Source organism: Melospiza melodia, chromosome 4 (genome assembly GCF_035770615.1).
Source record: "Melospiza melodia melodia isolate bMelMel2 chromosome 4, bMelMel2.pri, whole genome shotgun sequence".
NCBI lineage: Eukaryota > Metazoa > Chordata > Aves > Passeriformes > Passerellidae > Melospiza > Melospiza melodia.
Genome location: NC_086197.1, coordinates 84,136,539 through 84,148,447, shown reverse-complemented (window position 1 = coordinate 84,148,447; position 11,909 = coordinate 84,136,539). Strand labels below are relative to the sequence as shown.

The 11,909-nt window shown below is 37.2% G+C and overlaps 1 protein-coding gene across 3 annotated transcripts in view; it reads right to left on the bottom strand.

Annotated features, from left to right (window-relative positions):
- Positions 1-223: 223 nt before the first annotated feature.
- Positions 224-11,909, bottom strand: part of MAPK11 (mitogen-activated protein kinase 11) — a 53,145-nt gene continuing 41,459 nt past the window's right edge. For all 3 annotated transcript variants that reach the window (XM_063155410.1, XM_063155409.1, XM_063155408.1), the window contains exons 7-12: positions 10,645-10,759; positions 10,450-10,521; positions 8,777-8,856; positions 5,856-5,934; positions 4,129-4,302; positions 224-901 (exon numbers count right to left, since the gene is read on the bottom strand). In XM_063155410.1, the coding sequence (XP_063011480.1) occupies positions 828-901; positions 4,129-4,302; positions 5,856-5,934; positions 8,777-8,856; positions 10,450-10,521; positions 10,645-10,759 (594 nt within the window). In that variant the 3' untranslated portion in view covers positions 224-827. The remainder of the gene's footprint in view (positions 902-4,128; positions 4,303-5,855; positions 5,935-8,776; positions 8,857-10,449; positions 10,522-10,644; positions 10,760-11,909) is intronic.

Genomic DNA, 11,909 nt, shown 5'->3' with positions numbered 1-11,909 from the left:
CACTCCTGCACTGCCATCTGTGACAGCCTTTGCTGAAGCTTGCAGAAGTCTACAGAGCTCTGCTGCAGTACCTTCAAGACACCTTCCTGCAAACCCAGGCAAATTCACCAACACTCCAGCAATGGCATGGTGAGGAATACACCGGTAAGGAAAACTGTCTCACAAATGGGTATTGTGTAGATTGAAAAATAGATGTGGAAAATAATGAGAATACACACTTGAATGGCACGAGAAGAGAAAGATTTATTTTTACTGACTTTCAACTGGTGTTAAGATTGCTTGAGAGACATCCAGTACATGTGTAAGACCACCACAGATATGACTACATATGCATATTCTGTCTATCTCACTACCATGCCCTCTCTTCATAAAGGCACTAACTATAAATAGTACGAAAACAGACAGATAAAATGCCACCAAAAAAAAAAAAAAAAGATTGCTTGTATGGACTTCTTGTTTATGTTTGTATACATTCATGCTTTAAATGTACAATTTTAAAATTAATTTAAAAGGTCACCTTTATTTTGGCAGTACAACTGATAAAATGAAACATGCAGAACACATAGCTTGACAGAACTCAGTGCATAATTTTTTCAGAATGAAGCAGTTCTTTACCACCCTTTGTGAGTTGGGAATACATTCATATTACAAGGCAAAAGACACCCCCACCCAAACCAGACATCTGGCTTCTGTTTAATGCATCTGTTTTTCCACATCTCCTCCAACATCTTTGGATAGTAAAATCTATGTCTGACCACAGGTTAAATTGTATGGTTATATTTTAACAGTCTTCATAGTGCAGCAAGGCAAGACAGAGCTGCCTGTATTCACTGTTCTATCTCCAGGCTGTCCATTTTTAGGTCAGGTGGTTTAAAGCTATTCACTTCTTCATAGGTAAGTTCTGTAGAGGGGGTGTGAGGAAGAGAGAAGAATTAGGTGATATTTTCTCCAAAAGAAAAATATTCCAGACAAAACAGTTCTACGGATACACGTGACCTGTAAGTTTGTATATCCAGCCTCTCTAGCTTCCAGATCCAAAAATAGACTGAATTCACTAGGAATCCTCCTCTTAACCTCAGATTACAAATTAGACTCACAAATACTGTTATTGTACAACATGACTGTCCCCTTCAACTAATTACTAAAACACACAGCTCCTGAAAGGAAAACATCAATTACCCTGTCAGATGACCTGCCAAAATGCAATACACAACAATGTGTAATGGAAAATGGAAACTTTAGAAGTATCTAGATAGGTTTTAAAATGTACACTTTAACTGTGGAAAACATTCTTCATCATCTCTCAATCAGTTGCCTTCAATTACATATCATTTGCAATTACATATCATTTGCAATTCTGTGCTAATTCCTCAGGATCCTGGGATTTTTTTTGATTTTTTGGTTTTTTTAATGTTTTACTGTAACTGACTTAATTTTACGGTACTCTGAAAAAATTTTTCTTTTTGTCTTAGAAGCATGTAACAGCTTTCATCAGCAAATTCTATATTCATCAATAGCTAGAAACGTGGGTTACTTGCTATGTTACCCTGCTTTGGGAATAACCCTTTATCTTTTCATGCTAACAGTCATGTCCTGTTTTCTGCCTTGGACATTATAGGAATATGTTGTCAGTGGCTACCTCTTTCGTATTTTCTCAAATTAGATGCTGCTTTTTAAGGAACAAATCCTGTTTGCATATGGCTAACTTCAGGTATTGGCATTACTTCCAACTTCTGTTTTCCAAACAGTGATGTTTAAATCATATCAAACTCATGCCTATTAGCTTTTTTATTACGTAACTCTGTCTGAGACAGCTGCTATGCCTCCAAGTGTACCTAGGACTCTAAAAAATATGTAAAAAATCTCGGTATTGCATCCTGCTTATGCTCTGGTTGTGTTGTGCTGGACCACTGTGTACAGTTTCAGTGAGAGATTTCTGTGAAGGAAATTCTGTGTGCAGAACTCCAGGCACTGGAGGATTTGTTAGGTGACTTTGAGTGACTGACTTATGACTATTACATAGAATTACAGGCAGCCAGGGAGCAGCTACAGCTGACTGAACTTGGAGAAGCCAGTGTCCTCACAAATTGCACACCAGGAACTGTATTAGAAATCGTTCTTACTGGCTGTGTGGTTTATGTTCATGAAATTCTTTACCCACTTCCCACTGCACCTACCCAGCAGAGATATGTCCTACTGGAGCAACATCTAAGGAGAGAATATATAGCATTCAACTCTGAATAGCATATTCTTGGCCTCTAAAATTTTGAAATATTTTCTAACTGATTAAACATGTCAGTAAGAAATCTATGAGCTTGGGTTGTGAGCCTCAGCAGTGTGCAATGGAGGCCAAAAAAACTCTGAAGTGTATAATGTATAAGACAAAGTGTCTGAAATCTCATTTTACTTCAGTGCTCAGTCCCTTGAGATCAGGCACCACTGATTTTTAACTTGAACAGAAAAAGAGCAGAAACATGCCAACAACATCTTGAGAAATTGGGTCAATATTTCATCAACACTACAAACATTTTCTCATCTTACTTAAATGGGGCACATGCAGTACTTGAAAATAAAAAGTTTATTCCCCAAGATAAAAATACGGCCAGAGGGAAGAAGGAAAAGCAGCAAACCTGCTGTGCGAGTTTGGAGATTTTTCTCTCACACCTTTTTTTTTACACGTGAATAAAGGAATTGGACCTGTAGTTCCATCAAAGTCAATGATGTAAAAAATGATACAAGAAAAATGCAATGATAAATAATATGGTACTGCCTTCCAAGAGATTTCACCTTCATGTCCTCATTTCAGTTTAGAAAGCGTTAAGCTGTTAAGATTGTTGCTGAAATAATTTCAATGGAGTTTCATCACAAACAGAAATCCACTTCATGACTCATAAATTGTTAAACTTCCCTGTTAAAGACTCAGGCAACTGAAAAAGCAGCAGAAAATAAAATCATCCATTCCTGAGTACAGCAGCAAATGAAGGCAGCTCTCAACAAACAAGATGTATGGGTGCTGCTGTAGGCTGCCAAAGGAGAGCATGTGTAAGGAGTAAGTGAAGCCAGTCAATACTCCTTGTTTGTACAGACAGTCAGCTTCTACAAAAGCCTTTCCAGGGTTCTAGGAGGTTGATTTATTGTAGAGAGAGCCATAACCCCACTATTATCTTTCTTTAAGATATTTGCTATAGACAGTCTTCTTTCTCCCCTGTAATGCCCAGGATAAAACAAGTGGATGGGCATGAGTAAGACATGGGAGTATTCTTCATCCTAAACCTAACCACTGTGATAATACATTTTTATCAAAGCTTTCCCAAGTAAAAGTTACAGAAAACACAAATAGAACTAAAAGAACATTTATTTTATAGAAGACATATTTCATCTTATGCCAAGGAAAGACCTTTATTGATAAATAGAAGCAATTAGTTTTCTACAACATTAATCTCGATTTAAAATCTCTAGTAAGGAATTTTTAGAATATTGTCCTCATTATCCAGTGGTGAAATTGGACTGTACTTTTCAGTGTCCTTGCAGTCTAATGTTGAGCCACCTTACTTCTGTGATACTGCAGTGCAATATGACTGTGTTGCAAGCATGGAAGGTTGTTGCAGCATGTATCAAAGAAAGGTTTTGGGGTGTCACTCCCAAGTAAAATCAACTATCATCTCAAACAGGACCAATAGCATGGTGTAGTTATTAATCCAAATTCCTTTGCTATCTAAATAATTATTAACAAAATACACATCTATGTGGACAATATTACTTTCTCGTTCTGGTCAGAACTAGACCAGAATCCCAAGTAGTGTCACTTCCCCCAGGACAGTTACTTCAGCTGGGGATCTGACCTAGAAAACTAAAAGCAAAACAGAATGTGTAATTACCTTGTAGCTAGCATCAGCTTTTAGTTAAGCTTTCACTGCTACAGGGAATCTAGTAAGGAGAGGATAGAAGCAGGGGGTGAGGGCAAAATCCAGAGAGAAAATATAAGCTTTTCTGCTTGTCCATTCCAGAGCACTTGTTTGCCTGAGGCTTAAAAGTTCAAATTCCCCTGGCTAGAAATGGAAGAAAACTGTTATTTAAGTAAGGCTGTCTTCTGCTGTATGTGTTAAGCAGTGCATGCAGTTCTGATACCTTTCCATTCATCAATGGTTCGCTCCTTGTTCTCTATGGACTCGTCGTAGAGCTCGGCCTCGGGTTCATCATCCGGGTCGTGGTACTGCACGAAGTAGGGATGCGCGAGCGCTTCCGACGCGGTGATCCTCTTATCGCTGTCCAAAATCAGCATCTTCTCAAGAAGATCTACAGCTAAGGCAAAACCAGAAATGCAGTTCAGAGCCAGAAGAGACCACGAGGAAATAAAAGAAACCATCTACTCTCATTAAACACAACTAATATTACTGGCAAACTGTGTTTAAGGTGAAATAAAAGAAACCATCTATTCTCACATTAAAATGAGATGATTTACAAGTTTTGATTGTAATTCATTAAAAAGGGCTGAGCTATTGTTGCCCATTACTGTCACTTTCGATTAGTTTAAATGCAGCTATGACCATGTTCTTCCTTAAACACAACTAATTCACCTTACACACAACTAATATTACTGGCAAAATTTAGGCAACATAACAAGTAAGTTTTGAAGATTTTGTGCTGCGAGTACAAAAGAGAGCTGAAGGAAGCTTCTGGTTTGCTTGTGGCATGCACAAAGGCTCAGTATAATCAAATGGAGATCTGATTCACCTCTTCAGATATCTTAATTCTAAAAAGATCCGTGTGTGCTTATAAGGTAATATCCTATGTTGTGCTTTGTGTGCTTAAGTTTGCACTGATCAGGACCAAACTAAGTAACTTGTGAATAATAAAGTGTGAGATTACACTTCTAATAAGCTGCACCAATGAAACGACCAGAGGAAAACCCCAAAGCCACTTCACAGGACCCAGCATAAACAAAATATGTTTAAAGTTGACATTTGAAGTATACTTCAAATATCTTATAGAAATAAGAGAGAGTTGTATGGCTGAAATGAGTTTTTTTAATGGAAATTATAAGTACTTCAAATACTATTTTTTCCCTGCTTTCATATAAGCATTGGCATTAATTTGCCTTTATGCTATTAATACGTAGCATGAATGTACTTCAGGCAAATAAATCCCATTTTTTAATATGAAAATGTTCCAAACTACTTATATTTGCAAGAATAAAATTTGTATTAATACACAAAATGAATCCAAACCATTTTAATTCACAATACTTTCCTTTAATGTGCACTTGATGGAACTGACCTGATACTGCAGTGATATTACTCTAATGACTCAAATGTCTTCTTTTTATGTCACAAGAAAAAGCTCACAGAAACATCTCTTTTGCAAAGGCAGAACCAATTGATTATACAGAAAAACAATCACAGAATCAAAGGTCTGCCTTAGCCTAGTATCCTGTGCCCAACAATGGCTCATATATTCCTAGGAAATAATACTCAAAGGGTCATTCAAACAACTATACTTCCTGGAATATTCTTCTGGTTGCCAGCAATTTACAGCTCATGGCCTTCCTGAGCCAGAAATGATGTCTCTAATCTAGACCCCATGACATTTTTATTTATTTCTGCTATCTACAGCTGGCTTGTGCTTTTCATCTATGGACCATTTCCCTTTAGGATGTTCCTGTAATCTCCATCAGAAACAAAAAGACACAGGCTTCATAATGGGAAAACCATCTCAGGATGAAAGGTTAAGCAATGCTTTTCTCGCTGTTCTGATTATTATTATTATTATATGGGATCATACAGCAAGGAACACAAGGAATGCTTGAATCCCTATGTTAGTGAAAAATTTTATCTGTGTCAGTCTGATTTTCTTACCTAATGGATTGGCACCACGAAACACTGCTTTCAAATCCTGCTGAGGCATATGTGGAAGAGATTCGATGTATTTTCTTGCCTAGAAATAGGTTAATATACTTATGATAAGGGTTAAGTTTTGCTCAACAGTAACCACATCAGCTCTAAGAAACCAGACGTATTTTTTATGTTTCTTACATGGGAAATCCTTTTTACATAAAACCATAATGTATGACCTTGTTTCAAACACTCACCCCTGTATACTGGACAATAAGCAAGAGAGTTTTAAGCAGGTACATTTTGGTTTAAGGCTTCAGTGTTAGCACTTTAGTTTTCACCTGTGCTTACTGGTTCATTGCAGTATATCCCCAGGGAATACATGCATGTAATGCTCAGTCAGAAACTGCAGCCTAAATCATCTTTCAGTTACCCTCAGCAAAGTGGTATAATTCAATCTGTAGCCTTCCCTCATCTCTCTTCTCCGGTGAGACATAGCTTCACTAACCAAAGAAGAAATTCTGCTACTCCATGTGAATGGATTTTCAGATGTTTAACAGAATTTAAGAGCTTGCCTTTTCACTATGGCTGTGAAAGGTTCATCCAAACTCAGCTAGTAAAAGCCTGCCTGGATATAGGATCCACAAATGTCAGCCTGACAGTACATGAGCTACAGATTTTTAGGCTGAGGTAGGTAGGTTGGCAAGAGAAGAGGTTGCATATTTGGATCAGACAGAACAGGGAATTCTGAAAAGGAATTGTCAAAAAAGGAGCAGATGGCTATTCCCTAAATCCATAAAAAACCTCAGCTGGTCTTTGGACAAACCCTAACCCTTTTAAAACATGTTTGTGTTACAGAGATGTCTCTCAGGATTTTAGCAGTCCCGTTAGAAGGACACTATCTGCAGAAGGCTAACTAAGCATCCTTGGTCCATGGAAAAAAGCAACTAATCAACAACTAATCCTAACATGACTGAATAAGATGCAGTGAAAATTACCTCCAACCTTGCCCAGAAATCCTTTGAAAACAAAACAGACCTATCAAAGTGCACGTACTAGCCTGTCCCCTCTGCTTATATACTCACTGCAGAAACCTGACCAGGAGATCCCAGTGTTTAAATTATTCTGAAATACAATTACCATTTAAACTCATATTAACATGAAACACCGACAAACACCTCAGTAACTTGTGCTGAAGCATCCAAGGAAGTTGATCTTTTAGTTTCCAGTTCTTTAATTCTCTACTTAAAACTGAAAATAGACTTGGCATTTCAGCAAATCTCTGACATTGCTGTTACAGGAATGTTAAAAAATTGTCCATGTCTGCAAACTGCATTAAGAAATACCTAAACATAAGGCCAAACTACATGGTAAAGAAGGACTAGAATGAAGAAACTCCCTTGCAGCTGGCAATTACCTCCAAGCAAGGTATGCATCTCATCTGACATTGCTCCTCTAATCAGGCAGCAGCAGCCCAGAGGTGACCTAGCAGCCCTCCTGCTCATTAACCTGGTTTTTGTGTTCTGCCTGTGCTCTAAAGGTATAATTAGCCCAAATAAAATAGTTTCAGGATTCCTGTACCTCACTGAGCTATGCTCTGAAACACAAGAAATTAAAAGAACAAAGCACGTACTATTTCCGTAAGTATTTAAGGTGTTTCTATCAAAAAGCTCACCAGTTGTGGGAAAATAACATTTTTGTATTCGCTTCTGAGAATGTGTTCCAGCAAAACCTGTAGGTCTTAACAGCACATAAAGGCCACAAAAGGACCTATGAGACTATATAAGGACATATGCTTAGGTCTGTGTCCTATACAAGGGCTCTACAAGGACTGTGCTTAGGACAGCACAGTCTGAGATTTGTTGGTTGATGAAGTCTCTGGCAAAAGGATGGAAGCTTAGTTAGCCTCCTGCCACAGCCATTCCTAGGTGCTGGGTACCTAAAAACTCTGGGACTGTGTATTGGCCTGTGATGAAGAGGTTTCACTATGCTTGGACCTTCCAGAAATACAGGGCTGCTCTGGCTCTCTGACTGCTCCTGCTTACTTAACCTGCTAGTGTATTCATTAGCAAGGTCAAAGGAAACCCATCAATATTTACACAAGCTGAGAAACAGCCACTGATATTAGTCTGAGGTGTATACAGAAGGGGTTTAAGAAAAGAGCTGCAGCTTAGGAGGTATCTGTGTGCTGGTGTTTATCTGAACTCTTACCCCACGCCCATCACCTGCATCACCTGCCTTTATCAAACAATACTACATCTCATTCCTCAGCTGGCTATCCACAGTTACTGCTTACAATGAATCTTTGAAGTGTCACTTTAGCAGAGAAATTAAGTGGAAATTGGTCATTTACTAGATTGCTATTTAAAGAAGCCACATGGAAAGTTAAAAAGCCCACTCTTAACTAAATATTATTAAGAAATTGGACATCATGCAAGCACTTAGAAAGATGAATAAATATGATTTTCAAATTAGGGATCTAAATGGAGCACTCATGCAGAGCAAACATTTTTTGATTTGGATACATCTCTGTTTAGAAACCTTACAATAATGGAAAGCATACAAATTACAGAGACATCAGATTATCAGATTTAATAGAAATATATTGCTCTGAGCTGAGCACCAGTTTTAATTTTTTAAATTATAAGAATATTTTAATTACAAGCACTTAAAAAGATCATTTGGACTAATTTCTTAACACTTTGCAAAAACTGAGTACATGAGAACAAGTATCAAAATTTATTCAGGTGACAGTCAAGGCATCTGGCTGCCTCCAAAAACATGTTTTTTGAATTACGACATTCTAGCAGTAAAACCAGAGATAATTTTAAGGTATTTGCTCATTTCCAAATTAGAATGTCCATGTAACAGAGGCAGTGACATACAATGCTAGTTAGAATAGGAATGACAGGAAGTCAGTTAACTGAATGAAGCTGTGAACTCACATGTTCTGATGATATTTTCTTCAGAAGCTCCGAACTGGGCGTGCCCACAACTTCCATTATTCTCTTCAGTTGATCAATATCTGCATAATTTCAGGGAAATGAACAGCACACAGTCCTTCTGGGTTTAGACAATTAATGAGCTTCCATGCATGTAACTAAGATGCTTAAAAGCATTCAGCAAGATAATTCCCCCATAGCTCACGGAAGGATATCAATTCATACCTGCTTAAACCTAGCCCTGGAGTACCAGATTCTCTACTGTACTATATTAACTTGTCAGGTATGTCAGTATTGCTTTTCTGTCCTAGTTCCCAATTTAATACATTCTTCAGCTTAATATTAATAGCATATTTATGTTTCAGTGATCTGAGGGATTTCTGAAAATCAGTTTATTATGATAGGCTATTTTAAGCTGATAGGCCTAAATTACTAATCTGAAGACCGGCAAGTGAAAAGTTATCATTTGGCACCTTTAAAAATTTGTTTTATATATGTCTCAAGATTAAGACCTTTGAAAATGTTCATTTTTCATTGTCACCTAGGACCTGTAAAATATATTACATTTTTTTGTAGAGACTCAAGATTATTTTACAGCTTTATTTAAATTGATATAATCATATAGTTGTAGACAATATTTTATAACAACAAAAAATCTTTATTTCTTGTGAACTATATTTACTGATTTGTTCAATACCAACATATCATGTAATCAAACACTCTGAGGACAAGTCATGTCCTGATGATGATATACCTGGAGAATGCCTGTGGTTACAATAGAGCCTAATGATGCTGAGCACAACAGAAGGTCAGTAGGGAGACTTGGTCTCAGCTCTCTTAAGATTATTTCAGGCAATTCTAATGTCATAATTCTTTGCACCCAGCAACAGCTAAGTACTAGCAGAAGTGTTTGTTTTTGGAGGGGTTTCAGAGTAGCAAGAAATGTAAATACAGAAGAATATGCTCTTGTTTCTCATAATAAAAGCTCGATGCAGTTGGTTCCTCATTCCTTATTATGTGTTTTTCTTCAGTTTCCTTTTATTATTTTACTGCTCTCCTCAGAAACATCTCTTTTTTGCTCCTGCCAGCACAAGAAACGCCAGTGGAAATCCCTGATGCTCCATCAGGGACCACAGCACGGTGCTGCAAAAAAGAAAGGGCTTTGTTGGTCCTGTGGCATTTCTGGAGCTACTGGCTTCTTTTAATATAACAGGACAGAACAGAGATATTCATTCACTTATTATTAAAAGTTAACTCATTTGCATTTCCCAGAACTTTCAGCCTAAAAGCAGTTCTATTTTGTTAAATCATATTAGCTGATGAAAAAATGATGCCTTTACTCAGCTTCAGTTTTAGTGTATGTTATTTCAATAAGATCCACACATGGAGGAAATCTACCCTGTTGTAACTAGGTTATTATTTAAACACAGATACACAAAAGAATAAATGTAACTTTTTGTTGTTTAAGAACATCTGTTACTGGTTTTTATCCTACCAGCGGGTCTCATATTCAGTTGTCATATACACTGAACTGAAAGATTAGCAAATTGTTTATTCTTTTACAAGTTTGTTACCTCAAAACCATGTCCATAGAAACACTCAAGTCCTTCGGAAAAAAAAAGGAAGAATTGGAGAGTATTTTTTTAGTTCAATCTTAAGTTTTATATTAAGGATACAATCATTTCCTGGAAATAGAGCCTTTCCTTTCAATAGCTCTGCCATGATACATCCAACTGACCATATGTCAACTGCCAAAAAACAGAGACAGAAATGTGCACAATGAATCAAAGAGATCCTTAAACACAGCTGCTTCTTGGTTTAAAACTATCACTACATCCAGCTGTAGCAAAATACAAGCCTTCACAGTTTACCTGTTTGATTGTAGTGCATCCAGTTTAACATAATTTCTGGAGCTCTGTACCATCTTGTTGCAACATATCCAGTCATTTCATCATCAGTTTGACGAGCTAAACCAAAGTCTAAAATCTACAGAATAAAAATAAAATAATAATTTTTTAAAACCCCTTACACTTTTGTTATAGGTCCTGATTTTCCCATTAATCATTACTGAGTTTTCTGTAGTCCCTCACTATCAGTGAAGTGGGACAGCAGCACTCTGCAGACGAGCTCATCTGCTCTCCTGCTGTATCTGTGCAGCCTCTTGTGCTGCTTGAAGATATTTCCACTGTAATGAACCTGGTGCTTTGTTCTCCAAGGCAGACTTTATATTTTGCCTTGGGTTTAGTTTTCCACTGACATTAATTTACTAAAAATAAACACTGTTGCTATAAAAAATGAAATATTATTATAATCAGCTGGGAGTGTTTGTGTAAAACGCTGACAGCAAGTGCCAGTGGCCATTTAAAGACCAAATAAGCTGATCACAAATGTGCAGAATTTCTCTTGTCTAATTTTCTTATGTCTAAGCATCTACACAATTCACACATTATCCTGATGCCACTAGGTGAGAAATGTATATCCTGGGTAACAATATAAATTTAAATCACACTTCATTTGTTTTCAGTAGCACTTGACCACCAAAACAAAAGAGGCTGGTTGCGAAGTGTTCCCCTCCAGATGCTTTCCCTTGCTAAGTTTACACTGATGGGAAGTTTTTTCAACTGAACTTTCAGCTCATTTCCTTGCTTTCTGTTCTGTTCTCTGGTTAGCCTATGTCCTGCCCTAGCTCTAAGAGAGGCTGCCTTGGAGGGGTAAAGTCTGAGCCTATTGTCAGTCACCTGGGCTAGCCAGCATCTCTTCACATAGAAATGTGAGTAAGATCATTGAGTATCTCCTGTGATGAGATCCAGGATTATTTATTAAACTGATGGCTAATCCTTTTCACAGGGAATAAGAGAACTTCAAGAGTATAATTCAAAATTCCTCAGTTATAATCCAATTAAAAGATATAAAAAGCATAAAGAAAAACGTTAAGATATAAACAATTAACATCTTTACTTCCAGTATAGTTGAAAAGCATAATTTATTTCTTAAGTAAGTGAAGAAAAAGGCAAACAAGTAGAAGTAATGGTGTGAAACTCAAAAACTAATGCCCCTATTTTTATAAGGATTTTGGCAATATTTTTCCTTAACAGCTGATCCCTTCCACCAAATGTGCATACACACACACTTTCCT